The 17,224-nt window shown below is 51.9% G+C and overlaps 1 protein-coding gene and 1 pseudogene across 3 annotated transcripts in view; one reads left to right on the plus strand and one right to left on the minus strand.

Annotated features, from left to right (window-relative positions):
* Positions 1–4,108: 4,108 nt before the first annotated feature.
* Positions 4,109–17,224, plus strand: part of WBP1L (WW domain binding protein 1 like) — a 62,408-nt gene continuing 49,292 nt past the window's right edge. Inside the window, exon 1 of one of the 3 annotated variants that reach the window (XM_056121016.1) lies at positions 4,109–4,305. In XM_056121016.1, coding sequence (XP_055976991.1) covers positions 4,216–4,305 — 90 coding nt within the window. In that variant the 5' untranslated portion in view covers positions 4,109–4,215. Of the gene's footprint in view, positions 4,306–6,705; positions 6,832–17,224 lie in introns of those variants that run through there. The other 2 variants (XM_056121015.1, XM_056121014.1) reach the window with 2 other exon arrangements.
* LOC130029763 (60S ribosomal protein L8-like) lies at positions 4,328–16,822 on the minus strand (annotated as a pseudogene).

Genomic DNA, 17,224 nt, shown 5'->3' on the forward strand with positions numbered 1-17,224 from the left:
TTAGCGCCAGCTGGGGGCCTGCTGTGGCTTCTCCGCCTTAGCCCGGGTCTGGGTCTGCATTTGGTATCGTCAGACAAGCAGGGGCTATCCCAGGGAAGGAAAGTCATTTTCTGAAAAAAATACAGGTGAACGTCTGCCAGCTCACCAAATAAGGCATGGCTACCAGGGTCAGGATCTGACCTTGACCTTAGTGAGGAGGGGAGTATCACAGATAAGGGGCCACAGATACCCAGAGGCCACTGGCCCGGCTGGTCCTGCCCTGCAGAGGAAGAAGCTGCTCGCCTTTGCTGGGAGCTACCCTGCTCTTCAGGCGGGGGAACTAGGAATGGCTTTGTATTTAAAAATTCTATTTTAATTAATCAATTCTAGGTTTGGGCTACACCTTCCAGTGCTCGGGGGCTGCTCCTGCCTCTGCTGGAGGGCTGCTCCTGTTGGTGCTCAGGGAACTAGAGTGTAGAGGGTAGAACCTCTGCGAAGCTTGTGCCCAGAATCTCCAGGCCTGACATATTAAAGAATATATGTATTTAGGAGGTGGAGCTAGTACAGCTGGAAGGATGTTCACATTGCACTCGGCCGACCTGGATTTGAAGCCCAGCACCCCATATGGTCTCCTGAGCATGCCGGGAGTAATTCCTGATCACAGAGCCGGGAGTAACCCCTGAGCACCACCAGGTGTGCCCCCCCCCAAAAAAAACATTCTATTTATTTGGGGTCCACTCCTGGTGATGCCCAGGGATCACTTCAGTGTGCTTGGAGGAACCTGTGGGGTGCCAGGAATTGAAACCAGGTCGATACATGCAAGGTCAACACCCTACCTACCTGCTATCCTGCCATTACACACCATGACTTGCATTTATTAAGAGAAAAGAGAAAGAGGACTACATGACAGACCCCTGCGTTGGCGGTAAAATGAAAGTATTACCAGGCCCTGTTCATGAAATGCTTCCCCAACTCTGGAGCAATATTTGTTTTTTGGGGGGCCACACCCACCCAGCAGTGCTCAGGGCTACTCCTGGCCCAGTGCTCAGCCCTTGCTCCAGGGAATGGAGCCCAGGGCTCCCACATGCACACATGCACGTAAGTAAGTGCAGTAAGTGTGGGCTCCAGGGTTTTTAACCTTCTCCCTGGCCCTGGAGCAATGGTTCTTAAGCCAGCATCAGGATCTCCTAGCAGGCAGAGGCAAGACCCATCCTTTGACCTGATTGTGTGTGTGTGTGTGTGTGTGTGTGTGTGTGTGTGTGTGTGTCTGGGGGTGGAGCCTGTAGGTTTGCATTTCTGGTCTTCTCCAGGGATGCTGAGTCTGTTGATGGGGGCCACACTTGAAGGGCCCACTGCTCTAAAGCAGAGATTTCCTCTGAAAAATAAAAATAAAGCAGAGCTTCCCTAACTCATTTAACCTGCTGCCCATTTTTCAGGAAAACTTAGCACCTCCCTGAAAAACCACTTTCATTAAGTTAATCCTCCACCTCGTCTTAACTGCGGCTACCTACTGCTCCTCCTGTCAGTCCAGTGCTCTGGGGGGTGGTAATGCCCACTTTGAGGAATACTGGTGTAGGATCCGGAGAGGTAGCATAGTGGGTAGGCATTTGCCTTGCCTTGCACATGGCCGACCCTGGTTTGATTCCTGGGATCCCATATGGTGATTCCTGAGTATGACTGTGACCAAAAAGCTAATATTTCCTTTTAAGAAAGGATGGACAAAGTTTGACACCTCTCTCTCTCTCTCTCTCTCTCTCTCTCTCTCTCTCTCTCTCTCTTTGTTTTTGGGCCACACCCAGCAGTACTCAGGGCTTACTCCTTGTTCTGAGCTCGGGGATCACTCCTGGTGGGGCTTGGGGAACTTATCTGGATTGCAGGGATTGAACCTATGTTGGCCTTGTGAAGGCAAACACCCTACCCACTGTACTACAGCTCAACCTGTTTGACACTGTTTGACCTGGTTTTTTTTTTGTTTGTTTGTTTGTTTGTTTTTTTCTTTTTTGGTTCACACCCGGCGATGCACAGGCGTTACTCCTGGCTCTGCACTCAGGAGTTACTCCTGGCGGTGCTCAGGGGACCATATGGGATGCTGGGAATCGAACCCGGGTTGGCCGCGTGCAAGGCAAATGCCCTACCCGCTGTGCTTTCTCTCCAGCCCCTGTTTGACACTTTTTGAAGTCAAAAAAGTTTTCTTTTTTTCGCGGGGGGGTCACTCCTGGAGTGCTTGGGGGATCATATGGGATGCTGGGAATCGAACCTGGGTCAGCTGTGTGCAAGGCAAACACCCTACCCATTGTGCTATTGCTCAGCCCCTATGAAGTCAAAACAGGTTTTATCTGGAAGTCTTGAGGAATGAGAGAGACAGAGACAGAGGCTGTAGACAGAATGTGAGCTTCTCCAAAGTGGAGAAAGCTCCAGTACATATCCAGGGTTAAAATATGAAAATACACATTTCAAAAGGGGCGGGAGATGTGGAAACCACGTGCCTGGGCACCACATCCACATGGGCTGGCAACATGCGTGTTGATTTAACAAATTTAACATCCTTTTTGCTTGGGGAGGAAAGGGGTCACACCTGTTGGTGCTCAGGGCTTACTCCTGCTCTGCACTCAGGAATTACTCCTGACAGTGCTCGAGCGACCATATGGGATGCTGAGGATCGAAATGCAGGTTGACCATGTGCAAAAAAAGCATCCTGCCCGCTGTACTATCTTTCCAGCCCCCTGATTTAACATTCTTGTGTTGAAACAAAACGGATTCTTCTTCAGTCTTTTCTGTTTCCCGTTCTTGACAACATTTAAGCCAAGAACAAGTTCCTTCTGGGTTTATCTTTGGCTTAGGCTGGACCAGCATGTAAAACTAAAATGTTCGGGCAGGTTTTTGGAGGAACTCAGCACCTACAGACAGCTGCTGCTTTGCAAGGGATCGTTTGGTTTTCATTTATCAATGTGAATGGAACTCACTTGTGGACCCTGAATAGGATGTTGTAGGGACTGCTTGAAAACATAAAACCTGGTGCGTGTGTCCTACAATAAGTAAAATTAGTGGGAGGAATCAGGTAGGCGAAATTACAGATTAGCTACACTGTGTACTGTTACCTGACTAGAAGTAGGAACAAGGGTGGAAAGTAAGGTTTGTAAACAGGGAACTGGACCTTCAAGGATCTTTTAGATATTTGATGTGGGTGTAATCTGCGGGAAAGTGGCAGAAGGGGAGATAAAGAGGAGTTGGCAGGTCCCAGGACACACAGGACCTGGAGGTGTTCGGAGACCTATAGGTGTATCCTGTAGGTGTTAAAGTATTTGCTTTATAGATTAGTGCACTCTTGCTGTGGTGGGTGAAAAGAATCTGAAAGGGAAGAATTGGCCAGCAGGGAGGCCAGCATTTATGTTAATCAGAAAAGGAGAATGTGGATGGCAGGTCTGAGGGTGGGTTTAGAAGTCAATAGAATTTGTCTGGCCTGGGAGATGGCTAAAGTAGCCCCAGTTTAATCCTGGCACCAACGGATGTGGCCCCAGAGCAGCGCTGTGGTGCTGCCCCTCAAAAAACAAAGACAAGAAACAAAAAGACTTTATCCTTGGAACTTGGGCTGACAAAGCACTGTAGTTCAGGTAAAGGTAGGATATCGTAGGGAATTCAAATTGACCTAAATTACTGTTTGGGTAACTTGAGACAAGAGAGTGATCCTCGTAAACAGGGCTAAGCTTCGACACAAAAATCATGCCAATATTTTTAGGCTCAAAAGAAGTTATTTTCCGTCCGACTCTGGAATCAACAGACCGCTTCCCTTATGACCCGTAGAAATTAATACTTCCGCCACACTCAAAATGGCCACACTCGGATTCGATTCATCAGCGCACGTTCGAGGCGGCCCCGCCCCCCACCCGGCGACTTCCGCCTCTCCGTGGACCGGACTGCTCGCACGGCTTTGCCCCTCTCAAGATGGCCCGGCTTCCTCCTACTTTTCATTGGCTGGGCGGGGGGGCGGGGCTTCCCTTTGACCGACAGCTGCTTTGATCAATGGACGAAGGGCAGAGGCCAATGCCGCCCGGGAAGCGGAGCCTCTCCCGCGTCTGGGCGGGTGTTTGGGCTGGGGCGGGCTGGAACAGAGCCGGAAGCGGGAGGGGAGAGTGAAACAGGAAAAGAAGGGAAGGAGGAAGAAGAGGGAAGAGGAGGAGAGGGAGGGGGAGGAGGGAGGTGGCGGCGCCGTGGCGGAGGAGCAGGAGCAGGAGGGGGATGGCGAGGAGAAGGCTCCTGCATGGCATGGCGCTCCTGCTCCTCCAGGCGCTGCCCAGCCCCCTGTCAGCCAGGGCTGAGCCCCCGCAGGTAAGGGGAGGGAGCGTCCGGATCAGCCGGGGGGCCCGGTGGTCGTCGGGGTCGGGCTGGAGGCCGCCGGAGACGGCGTCGCTGGCGGGCTGCAGTGGAAGGAGGGAGCGTTGGCGCCCGAGGGTCCCGAGAAGGGCCCTCCCGCCTGCAGTGGACAGGACCTCAGGGGGCCGGGGTGGAGCTGAGGGACACCTGTTTCGGCTTGGGCGTCAGGGAGGTGGCACCAGCACGTTGCCCAGCGAGCGAGGGGCCGTGGAGACAGCACTTAGGCCGGGGGTGCTGGGACGACTGGGACTGGGTAGGGGTGCCCAGCTGGGGCCCTCGGGGCGCCCTCGTGGCCCCCCACCCGGTGGGGCAAGCCTGCGGGGCAGGGCGTGCGCGCGTGCGTGTGTGCAGGCGTGCAGGCCTGGTCCCAAGGGAGGAGGGCTGAAGGGCTACTAAGCTCAGGCTGCTCAGAGGTGGCCCCCCCCCGATGTTCATGTTCGTGGTGTTGGGGGCACGACCCCCAGGAGGAGAGTCCCCCTTGCTCCTGGCTCTTGCCCTCCCCCGCCTCTCCCATGCCCAGAGGGGCCAGCACGGGGCTTCTGAGCAAGGGCGGTGCTCGTGGCAGTTATGGGCAGCAAATGGAGTTCCCCAGCGTTTCTTGCTGGGTGGCTGGCTTTTGTGTCCCCGGAGAGAAGCTTGCTGGTGCCGATTCCAGCTCAGGCTGGCATTTCGAAACCCTAATTGGAGCGTGATTCCTGGTGCCAAGTTGGGTGGGGTGCAGTTTGTGGGGGGGGGGAACCCACGCCTCCTTCCCTTACTTTTGCCTGAACTTTCCTGTTTTTATTTCCTTCCCTTGTCTTTTCAGAAGGGTACACCTGGGAGCCCACTCTCCGGCCACTCCCGGCTGCAGAATTGGTGCCATGTTGCACTTGAACTCTATGTGCAGTCCTCAGTTAAAGCAGAGGCCAGCAGTGCTGACCTTCCTCCCTCCCCCCCAGATGAGGGGCCCGTCTTCTCATGCTGGTGTCTGGTTTTGCCCATTTCCTCTGGAAAAATGAGAGGAAACGCACATAGCATCAAATTAAATGTGTGAAAGCGAACATTTCAACGGTGGTTAGTACATTTCCACCGTTGTGCGCCCCCACCCGTCTCTAGTTCCAAAACATTTTCATTCCCTAATTAAAAAATCTGGACCCACTCAGCAGTTACTCCCTGTGCCCCTACCTCAAGCGCCTGGCAACCTTAGGTTTGTTTTGTGTCTTTAACCTCTTCAGGAGTTTTCCTATAAATGAAATCCGTCCTTAGGTGACCTTTTGTGTCTGGCTCCTTGTCCTGAGCATAATGTTTTCGAGGTTCATCCACGGGTCTCAGTGCCAGAGCACTTTATTGCTCTTTGTGGCTCAATAACATTCAGTTGTGTGACGGTACTTCCATCTGGTTGATTCATTTACTTGCGGGATTGCTTCTCTTTCCCCCTACGAATCTATTTCCGTATATTAGAAACGCAGGTGAAAGCCGCGGGGCTTGGTGTTTGGCCCAGGAAAATACCCCTTGCCGGGGTTGGAGTCCTTTATTTTTAGATTTGGTTTGGCTTCTTTGTCTTTCCCTTTCAAAGTTCTAAACTGGCCGAAGTTCTTTATTAGAAAAGCTACATCCTCAGCACCATTAGAGCTAAGAAGCATAGATGTTGACAAAGCAGACCTGTTGCTTTTTCCCTTTCTTCATTTTTGGCTTGTTTTTTTGGAGGCCACAGCGGAGTTAAGGGCTTACCCCTGGCTCTGTGTTCAAGGATCAGTCCTGGTACGGGTTCGGGGGACTTACGTGTTGCTGGGTAGGGAACCCAAGTCAGTCAGCCACATGCAGGACATTGCGACCTCCCGCTGTACTATTGCTCTGGCCCCAAACTGTTGCTTTTTCATTGCATCTGTGATTTCTGTATCTCTAAGAACCTGTTACCAGGTTCTCATAAATAAGTATGACTAGAGAGTTGATCTAGAAACAGTGGAACTTTCTTTTCTACTCTTTGGTTTTGTTTGGGGGAATCCTATCCCGCCGTGCTGGGCTGGGGGATGCTACTCTCAGGTGTTTTGGGCTCCAGCCCTCGGAGCCCTCCTTCCGGTGCTGGAGTTGGGGGCCCTTGGGTCTGTGGACTGCTTCACCCCGGTGGAGAGCGGAGTGTATTTCCAGGTGGGTGGTGGGACCAGACCCACCCAGAGAGCAGGAGAAAGGATGGGAGGGGAAGCTTCCTCGTGCCCGCCTGGGAGCTGGCCAGGACCCGTGGGAGGCGAGCTTCAATGTCATGCCCTGATTGCAGTTTGCCAATCACCCGCAGTTGGCTTATCGTGTCTCTGGCTCTCCCGATACTTATTTTGGGACAGGGTGGCTCTTGTACTTTGTTCCATTTGGATGGGTGCTAGCATTGACCAGCCGTGCTGCTGTGGTTTCCATTGCTGCAGAGAAAGGATTGTTGTAATGAGGATCCTCCTCATCTTCACCCTTGTCCCCCCACCCCCGCCCCCTATCATGTTGTCTCTTCTGTGGGTGAGTACTTGGGAGAGTGATGCTGGAAACTTTAATCTGTGGGATGGATTTGCCATATAATGATTGACACAGAAGCCACCATAATTTAGTCCATTTGGTCGTCACTGGGTCATCTTTTTGTTTTGTTGCTTTTTTTGTTTTGTTTTTGGGTCATACCTGGCAGTGCTGAAGGCTTCTTTTCTTTTTTCTTTTTTCCCTTTTGAGTGATACCTGGCGATGCACAGGGTTTACTCCTGGCTCTGCACCCAGGAATTACTCCTGGCAGTGCTCAGGGAACCATATGGGATGCTGGGAATCGAACCCGGGTTGGCCGCATGCAAGGCAAATGCCCTACCCACTGTGCTATTACTTCAGCCCCAGTGCTGAAGGCTTTTTCCTGGTCCTGGTAATTAGGTATTATTACTAGCAGGGCTGGGGTAGCTTCTGGAGTGCTGGGAATTGAACCTGGGTTGGCCGCATGCAAGGCAAGTGCCCTGTGTGCTTGCTGTATTATTGCTCCAGCCCTTGGTTTTTGTTTCTTCTGGTGGATTCTTGCCTTGCAGACATTAATGAAGGAAAAAGTCATCTGGTCCAGAATCTACTTCAGGTTTTCACTGGCCTTATTCCAGCAGCTACTGCATTGTGGGGGCCTATGTGCTGCTTCCGGCTGGGAATGGTACAGAGCCTGGCTCAGTGGGATGGCATTTCCCTTGCCTCCCTGAGATGCAGGTGGCTTTGGGGCCTTAGAATTGTGGGTAGGAGAGACACTCTACTTTCGGGACCCCCACTTCCAACTGTGGGTGCCTTTACCTCAGTCTGCCTCGGGGTTTCCCGTACCTTGTAGCACATGGATTACCTTTACTTTCGGTCTTCTTTCTTTCTCTCTCTGAAGAATCCCATCGTCTTTTTAGAGTTAGTATCCTCCTTCCATGAAACTTTTATTTCAAAAGAAAAAAAAAGAAAAGAATCTGGGATAACTGAGAATCTTAATTTTTCTTATACTCAGTGGTGCTCAAGGGCTACTCCTGGCTTGGTGTTTGGGGTTGTGCCCTGTAGTGGGGGGTTTGGTGAGGACCAAACTCACAGTTGCTGCTCACAAAAGATGAACTCTGACCTTCCCAGCTGCCTCCCTGGCCCAGGAACTGAAATTTTAATATTCAATTTTTTTGTGTGTCAGGTTTTACTGGTACTGTCACTCACGCCAAAAGATTCATTGCTAAATACTTTGGTTTTGGTTTTGGGCTACACCCAGTGGTGCTCAAGGCTTACTCCTGGCTCTGTGCTTAGGGAACCCTCCTGGTGGTGCCAAGGAACAAAGGAATTAACCATGTGCGAGGCAAGAGCCTAAACCTCTATGTGATCTCTCTGGTCTCAATTCTGTTTTTTTTTTTTTTTTTTGAAACAGGGGTCACATTGGTGATTCTCAGGGGCCATGTGGGTGCTGGGGACCTAACTTTGGGTCTCACTTGTGCTCGGATGTGATTTACCACTTGGGCACTCTTCCTTGCTCCCAAGATTCAACTTTTTTTTTTTTTTTTTTTTTGCTTTTTGGGTCACACCTGGCGATGCACAGGGGTTTGCTCCTGGTTCTGCACTCAGGAGTTACTACTGACGGTGCTCAGGGGACCATATGGGGTGCTGGGAATTGAACCCGGGTCGGCCGTGTGCAAGGCAAACGCCCTACCCGCTGTGCTATCTCTCCAGCCCCAAAATTCAACTTTTAAAAGTAGATATAGGACCAGGAGCTGGAGTGATAGCATAGCAGATAGGGATTTCTTTGCCTTGAGCGGCTGAGCAGGGTTTGATCCCTGACATCTTTTATTTATAGTCCCCTGGGCACTGACGGGAATAACTCTTAAGCACAGAACCAGGAGTAGCTCCTGAGCATGGCCAGGTGTGGCCCCTAGAAAAATAAACAAACCAAAAAACCAACAAAACCCCACTAGATAAAGCACCAGCAGGTATTTTATCAGGTATTTTATCAGTGTGTGTATCAGTATCCACCCCACCATTGTTTGTTGATTGTGGTCACTGCTTCCACTGGCAGCATGACTGGCGTGATGCGCGCTTGGTTGTGGCACTGGTCGGGCTCACTCCTGTCGCCCTGTCGCCATCTGCTTGCATGTGTGCTTGCCAGGGCTCTGCCGTCCTTAGAGTTGTGTTGTTTGTGGACGTGCTGGTGCCCACGTACCCGCTCACTAGGGGCCGTCCTTCCTGGGTTCTTGCTGGGAGCTGCACCCCTTTGGTCGAAGCACTCGCACCCGGCTGCCACGTGGCCGGAGTTGCTTGCTGTGTAAATGTCGCAGCAGCGCTCCTGGGACTGGGCTCACCCCCAGCAGTGGCACTGTGGGTGGAACTTGAGACCCCAGCTTTCCCGGCAGCCCCTTTAGCCATTGAGCCACGCCCCGGGCCCCTTCGCAGTTTTCTCTAACTTAGTCATCCTCATTGGTAGGGATATGCCACATTTTCTTGATGTGTTACCAGTTGAGGACTGTTGGGGCTCTCATGCAGAACGCCGTGGACGTGTGGGCAGAAGTTTTTGTGTCAACCTACACAAAAGCTGGGTCACATGGTAACTCTATGTCTAAACTTACAAGGGCCTTTCCAAAGTGGTAGGATGTTTGATTTTTACTTAGGCTAAATATCAACGAGAGACTTGCAGCTGACCTGAAGCGGCTGAGTTCCAACCACTTGCAGTGAGGGTGGGCAGTTAGGTGAGGTTCTGGCCCGAGGGAAGGGTGCTGCTCAGACTCCTTGAGCATTTTACATGGCAGCTCTTTGTTCCTCAGTGTGTGCATCTATAAAATGGGAGCAATAGGAGTATTTACCTTCTATATGTATCTGTTTCCCGTAAGGTAAAAGGGCAATTAATATACATCAGATTCTCATAAGTGTTTAGTGGCTAGTAAGTATTAAGATGATTAGGTACTAAGTATGAAGATGATTAGCACTCTTGTTACAGTTGGTGGCCTCTGTGTCCTGTCAGAGGGTGTGATGGCAGATTAGGAAGTGAAGGAGAGTCAAGCCCTTGCTTCTGCCTTCTGTCTGAGTTGAGGTGTGTCCCTGACATTTTTTTTTTCTTTTTGGGTCATACCTGGCGATGCACAGGAGTTACTCCTGGTGGTGCTCAGGGAACCATATGGGATGCTGGGAATTGAACCTGGGTCGGCCGTGTGCAAGGCAAATGCCCTTCCGCTGTGCTATCTCTCCAGCCCCCATTTTTTTTTTTTTAATTTTGGGGCCATATCTGGTGGTGCTCAGGGTTCTTTGCTGGCTCTGTTCTCAGGGATCACTCCTGGCGGTGCTCAGGAGACCATATGTCATGGTGCTCAGGGGATGAGGGGATGAAACCCAGGTTGGCCATGTGCAAGGCAAGTGCCCTACCTGCTGTACTAGCTCTCTGGCCCAGGCCCTGTGATCTTACTATTCAGGACACCTCCTGCCTGCCTGCTTTCCTCCCTCCCTCCCTTCCTTTCTCCCTCCCTCCTTTCCTTCCTTCCCCCAGGCAGTGCTCAGCAGTCTCTGCTGGCTCTGTGCTCAGGGGTCACTCCTGACGGGACTCAGTGCACCGTGTGTCGTGCCGGGGACCCGAGCCGGCCAACCATGTGCCCGGCAGCGCTGTACCCGCTGTGTTCCGAGTCGTGGTTCTCAGCTGGAGGCAGGTCTGCGCCCCTTCCCCAGAACACTGTTCTGGGGCTGGGCACGCTTTTGGCTGTCCCAACCTGGGGAGGACACCTGGCATCTCCTAGGGGAAGCCAGCAGGGGCGCTCACCACCCTCCATGCCCAGGGTACCCCCCAGAACAAAACCGTGGCCAACCCGGCTTGTGGAGTGCGGTCGTGGGCCGGCCTGGGCCCTGCTTCCCGTCAGCCCGCCCGCCCGGCGCTGCCCTCCAGCCTGGGTCTTTTTCGGGTTCCATCGGCCTTTGGCTCCAGCCAGCATCCGACCGTCTGAAAAAAGCCAGTCTTTTCGGTCTGTGGTTCAGCAGGCAGGTGAACCTCCCTTTTTCACCTCGTCTTGAACTCTCTTTCCCCTAGCTGCGGTTTGCCCTTGTGGTTTCGTTTTAACAGCGTGTTTGTTTTTGCCTGGTGCAGAGCCTGGTGGCCCCGAGACTTTCTTTCCTCCGCGTCCTTCCCGGTCCCGTAGCCAGTTGGGACTGAGTCATGTTCTTAGGACCGTTTTCCTTTCCCGTTCCAGCCCTTACCCCCGCGCTCATTTCTACGAGTTGCTCTTTTCTTCTCCCACATGCTCAGGCCGCAGTAGCTACCAGATGTTCTCAGGGTCCCTGGGAGACCGTGTGGGACCTGGGGGTGGCTGTGTAGCCCCCAGACTCTCCTTTCCAGGCGTCAGGGTGCTGTTCCTCTGTAGGTGTCGGGCACTTGTAACGACCCCTTTTGTGTGTGGGGGGGGAGGGGCTGGGCCACAGCTGTTGGTACACAGGGGCTACTCCTGGCTCTGTGCTCCGGGGATCATGGATTCCGGGGATCCCTCTGAGCGCTCTCCAGCCCCACCGGCTCTCTGTGGATGTGTAGGTGTCTCAGATGAGTGGTTTTCGACCGCAAGTCCTCAGGCTTAGAAAGGCTGAAAACCACCATCTCAGATGGTTTTGGATTAAAAATTTAACTGCCCTGTGAAAGCTTGACCGCAGCCACGATCCTGGAGGGCCCGAGAGCACTTCCTCTCCTGCCTTACGCGAGTTGTTAAGATGCTTGAGGGGGCCCCCCCAGCAATAGTCCAGCAGTTGGGGCGCTTGCCTTGCATGCAGCAGACCCAGGTTCGAGCCCATCTGGTCCCCCGAGCCCACCCATCTGGTGATCCCTGAGCACAGAGCGGGCGGCAAACGCTGAGCACCTCTGGGCGTGGCACACCCCTTGATGCTCAAAAAATAGCCCTTTGGAGGGAAAGAGAGATAGGACAGGGGTTCAGGCTCTGCCTTGGATGCTGCCAACCCTGGTCTGACCCCTGGCACTACATATGATTCCCCGCACCCCCCCAGCATTGCCAGGAGTGATCCCTGAGCACAGAGCCAGGAGCAAACCCTGAGCACAGCCAGATGTGACCCAGCCCCCACCCCCCAAAAAGGGTCATGACTGACACTCAGGTAACTATAGGATCTTGGCAGTGCAGTGACGTGGGTTCATTCCTTGTCCCCTTCCCCACTCGCAGGCAGAAGCACCCGCCCCACAGTCACCGGACAGTCACCCAGTCCCAGGGGGCAGTGACGGTGGCAGGTCTCACACGCTCCGGCTGGCCTGTGCAGTTCACTAGGTGGAGAGAGAAATAGAAAAAAAGAAATCCCCAAACCCTGGCATGGAATGTGGATGCCACAAAGCGGTGCAGATAAAGCTCTTTAGGCCCAAGTTCTCCCTTGAACACTTGCCTGCCTCCGTGTGTCATTGCTTGCTTTGATCACTCTGGAGAAACCACGGATTCCTCTTTTCTTTCCCCTCACTCTAAGTCAAGTTGCATTCAATAACATGAATTGCTTACTTCACCTTCCCTGACCCTCCCTCCCCACAAAGAAAAGAAAGGAAGGAAGGAAGTATGAAAGATAGAAAGAAGGAAGGAAAGAAAGGCAGGCAGGCAAATCCAGGGCACTGCCTCCGGGGAGGTAAGCAGCTCGCAAACAAAGTCTCACGCTCCAGCGTTCTGCAGCCTATTGAGACGATCCCGGACCTTCCCTGTGCAGGAGAAAGAGCAGGTCACTCTCTCCGGCCTGGAGATGGCCCGAGCCTTGCGTGGCCGGGCTTTCAGGATAAGCTCGCTTACTCAGCTGCGTTCCCCGGACTCTGGTTTATTTGCTTTGGGTTGTCTTCTCTCCACACTCTTCCGTGGGAAAACGGATGAGCTGTGCGTCTCGTGTCGCTGGGGTCTTCGCAGTCCTTAGTGTGCCAAGGCTAAGGATCTATCCACCCTCTCAGGTGGGTTTTTTGGTTGGTTGGTTTTAGTTCTCTCCCTTTCTCTCTCTCTCCTTCCTTGTTTTGGGGCCCTACCCGGCGAGGCTCCGCTGTTGCTCTTGGCTCTGTACTCAGGAATTCCTCTTGATGGTGCTTGGAGGACCATATGGGATGCCTGGGACTGAACCCAGGTTGGCCGCGTGCAAGGCAAGCGCCCTGCCCGCTGTCCGGTTGTTCTGGGCCATTCCCCGCCTCATGGATGTTATGGCCAGGGTCGCACGCCCTTTTGGCTCTGTGCTCGCCCGCTCAGCTTCGTTTGCATTCCTTTCCTTGTGTTTGTGTGTGTGCTCGCTGGGGCTTGCGCTCTTAGCCAGCACACAAAGCTGCAGCGGGGAGGGGGGTCCTTGTGGCGCTCACACTGGCCAGAGGTTGCACTTCCTGACTGTGAAACTTGCACAACTTTCTCCTCAAGCCTTCACACACGCACACACACACGCACACACACACACATACACACAATTAACAAAAAAAAAAACATTAAGTGATTGGAAGTTTTTGTAAGAATATTTGTTTGTGATAGGGCCGGATAGTACAGTGGGTAAGGTGCTTGCCTTGCATGCGGCCAACCCGGGTTCAATCCCCAGCATCCTATATGGTGCCTGAACACCACCAGGAGTAATTGCCTGAGTGCAGAGCCAGGAGTAACCCCTGAGCTTTGCTGGGTGTAGTCCAAAAAACCAAAAAAATAAATAAAATATCGAGTGAGGTGGATCTTGTTATCGCACTGTTTTATCCCACATTCTTGCAGATCAGAGGCTTTCATGGGTCAAATAGTCATGTCTTTTGAAATTCTACACGCTGCCTTTTCCCTCATAATTCCTTATCTAAAATTCCACCTAAAGAAAAGTAGTCTCTCAAGCTAGTTATGTTAAAAGCCAATCAAACTCAGAAATGACAGCAAAATCAAACTGCAATTTACTGACCAGATATAAATATTTTTTTCCCTCTTAGTGGTTTGTTTGGGTGAGGAAATGAATTCTTGACTTTGTCTTAACTGGAATGTTAGAGCACTTTGGGACTAGAATAGAGTTTAAAACTGCATCCTTGGCATCACATGTGGTCCCTTAAGCCCCACTCCGAATGATCCCTGAGCACAGAGCCCGGAGTAAGCCCTGACACCTCTGGGTGCGGTTCCCCAAACCACCAAGATCCTTGAATCTCTAATCTGCTTAAGTTTTCATTCTCCCCGGGTGCACACTGCCCCCCTTAGTCTTGGAGCAAGAGTCACCCAGGGCATTGTAGTACCTGAAAAGGCCCCTGTGGGGGCACTGCGGGACAGATGTGGGTCTCCTGGGAGCTGCAGGCATGTGGCCTCAGCTGTTGGGTGATTGCTGAGTGGCCACCAGTGACTTCTGTGAGAGTCCCAGAACTAGGAATACTTGGATATGGCATTGAGGAATGTTTGCTCTAGGCTCAGAATGTCCCCATATGACTTTAGGCTAGTTCATTAGCGCAATTTTCACATCTGTACAATGGGGTTAATAGCAGCTGCTTGATTGGGTTATCAGGCAGGTTGAGTGAATGCTAGGAAGCACTTAGTGCCTTCCCTGGAGTAATTACCGGTAAGTAGCAGCCTCTGGGCTTCTGTCTTTTAAGTTTTGGGGAAGCTGGAAGGCTTCCCTCCTCCCTTAAAGATTTGTTTGCAGTGGAGGAATTTAAGAATACTTTTTGGTTGACTCCCAGTCCCAAAGGCACTTGAACCACTTCCCATGGCAACAGCCTTGGCAGTCAGAGGAGAGGCCTTTTCTGTGCTTGTGCTCTGATAACAAGGCATGGACTTAGCTGTTCTTCTATCAGTTACCACTGATGGGGTGTGTGTGTTGGGTGTGGGAAGTCTGTGTGTGTGTGTGTGTGTGTGTGTGTGTGTGTGTGTGTGTGAGAGAGAGAGAGAGAGACAGAGACAGAGACAGAGACAAAGACAAACAGAGACAGAGAATATTCCTGCAAGGGCTGGAGCCATAGTACAGCAGGTAGGATCTTGCCTTGTGCACAGCCAATCCACGTTCCATCCCTGGCATCCCAAAGGGTCCCTGCACACCACCAGGAGTGAGCCCTGAGCACTGCTAAGTGTGGCCCGACCCCCCCCCAAAAAAGATGAACTCATGTACCATAAATTCTGCCCTTTTAGATTGCAGTTAAGTGGTTTTTAGAATATTCTCAAGGCTGGGCCATCTTCACCGCTATCTTCAGAACATATTCCTCACCCCACCCCCACCTAGGAAACCGTATAGCAGTCACCCCCTCCACGCCCCAGCCTGCTCTGTCTCTATGCCCCCCCCATACCGAACCCCTCTCATAAAGCATGCACCAGTGGTTTATTTCTTTTCATGTTCCTCAAGTATTCCACTGCATGGGTACAGCACAGGTTTTATTTCTTTATTAAGCGATGGATGTTTGAGTTCTTCCTACCTTGGGCTGTTATAATGCAGCTTTGCCCATTGACTTACAAGTTTTTGTGGGGATAAATTTTTTTTTCTTTGTATCTTTTTCTTTAAAAAAATGTAGTCACTGTGAAATTGCTGAGTTATTCATAATTGGGTTTCAGACATACAATGTTTCAACACCAATCCCTTCGCCGGTGTCCACTTCTCTCCGCCGCCCCTTTTTGACCCCCCCAGTCTGCTTCTACAAGAGCCGCCTTTTAACAAAAAAAATAATAAGTCTCTGCTTTGTGACTCACAGTGCTGTTGCTGTAACACTCTACCCCCTCTCAGCACCGCCTCTCCCCCTCCCCGTGCTTTCCTCCTCCATCATTGGTGACCCCCTCTCCTCCGCCCCATCTTATCCCTAGCCCCTCACAGTGACAACGTTTCCTACTGAATGTCACGCCTTATGTTCTTTGTTTCCAGTATCTTTGGATGTTCCTTACTCTGCCATTATGCTTATTTCCCGCAGATGAGAGAGATCACTCTGTCTATCCCTCTCCCTCCACTTTAAGCCACTCAGCATGATGCCCTCGGGTCCCTCCATGGAGCAGCAAACTGCATGACTTTATCTCTTCTTATGGCTGAGTAATGTTCCAGTTTGTCTATGTACCATCGTTTCTTTATCCAGTCGTCTGTTCTTGGACACTTGGTTTGTTTCCAGATTTTGGCTATTGTGGAGATGTCCTTTCTCCGTTTTTTGGCGGGGGCCCTGGGTTATAACCTAAGAAGCGGAGTTGCTGGATCAAATGGAAGCTCTATTCCTAGATTTTTGTTTGTTTGTTTGTTTGTGTGTATGTTTTAGCGCAAACTTCGTGTAAAAGTTCCCAGCCACTGTTTCTCTTTGTCCCACACAGAGAGACCCAGTGTGGCGGGTAGCAAAAAGCCCCACTTGGCAGCTAGCAGGGGCATCTCTGCGGATGGTAGAGGGTTTGCCAATATGCTGGTGTTTACCACCTTTGAAGGGCGGTTCATGGTGACACCTCCCTCACCCCCACACACAACACATTCACAAACACACACATACATATACTCTCTCTCTCTCTCTCTCTCTCTCTCTCTCACACACACACACACACACACACACAGAGCCAACTGTTCCTCTTTGCCATATACTTCCACAGTAGCACATCCAGCCATCAGTCTGGGCTTGTCAGTACCACCACCTCTGGCCACCACACTTGCCACATACAGCTGTCTGCTGAAGAAATGACCTTCCTGGAGCCTGAGGGTGGCCTCCTTCGTGTCTTCTTGGTTTCAGGGTTGTGAGAGATGACAGTGGCATAGTTCCCCAAGGCGTGGGTCAGCTTGCCTCGGTCACCAGCCTTCCCCTAGGTAACATATGATGGTGCCCACTGGCATGGTGCCCACTGGGAACACAGTACCGATATTGAGTTGGATGCCCTTGGCAGCGATGAACAGCTCTGTCCGCTTACTGAACTGGTACGGGTCCCAGAAGACTACCTTAGTGAGGGGAGCCCCAGGGCTGGGGTCGTGGACATCGTCCCTCACGATGCCTTTGATGGAGCTGTGGCGCCTAGTGAAGTCCATGGCACACACCCTTGTGATGCTTCACGTGAGCATGGAATATGGAGCCTGTGCCCTTCCTCTGCCCATGGATCACATGGTTCATGGCAGCATGTGCTACTGAGCACGGCCGAAAGAGCCTCCTAGGTTTTTAAGGAATGCCCATGATGTTTTCCAGAAAGGCTGGACCAGTCGGCATTCCCACCAGCAGTGAATGAGAGTCCCTTTCTCTCTACATCTGTGCCAGCACTGGTCGTTCTTGTTCTTTTTGACATGTGTCAGTTTCAGTGGTGTGAGATGGTATCTCATTTTATTTTGATTTGCATCTTCCTAATGTTTTGTGATTGGATAAATGTTTTTGTTCTTGGTCCAGAGTGATAGAACAGTGGGGAGGGCGTTTGTCTTGCAAGCAGCCGACCCAGGTTCGATCCCCAGCATCCCATATGGTCCCCTGAGCACCGCCGGGAGTAATTCCTGAGTGCAGAGCCAGGAATAACCTCTGAGCTCT

This window comes from Sorex fumeus, unplaced genomic scaffold (assembly GCF_029834395.1).
Source record: "Sorex fumeus unplaced genomic scaffold, SorFum_2.1 ptg000043l, whole genome shotgun sequence".
Taxonomy (NCBI): Eukaryota; Metazoa; Chordata; class Mammalia; order Eulipotyphla; family Soricidae; genus Sorex; species Sorex fumeus.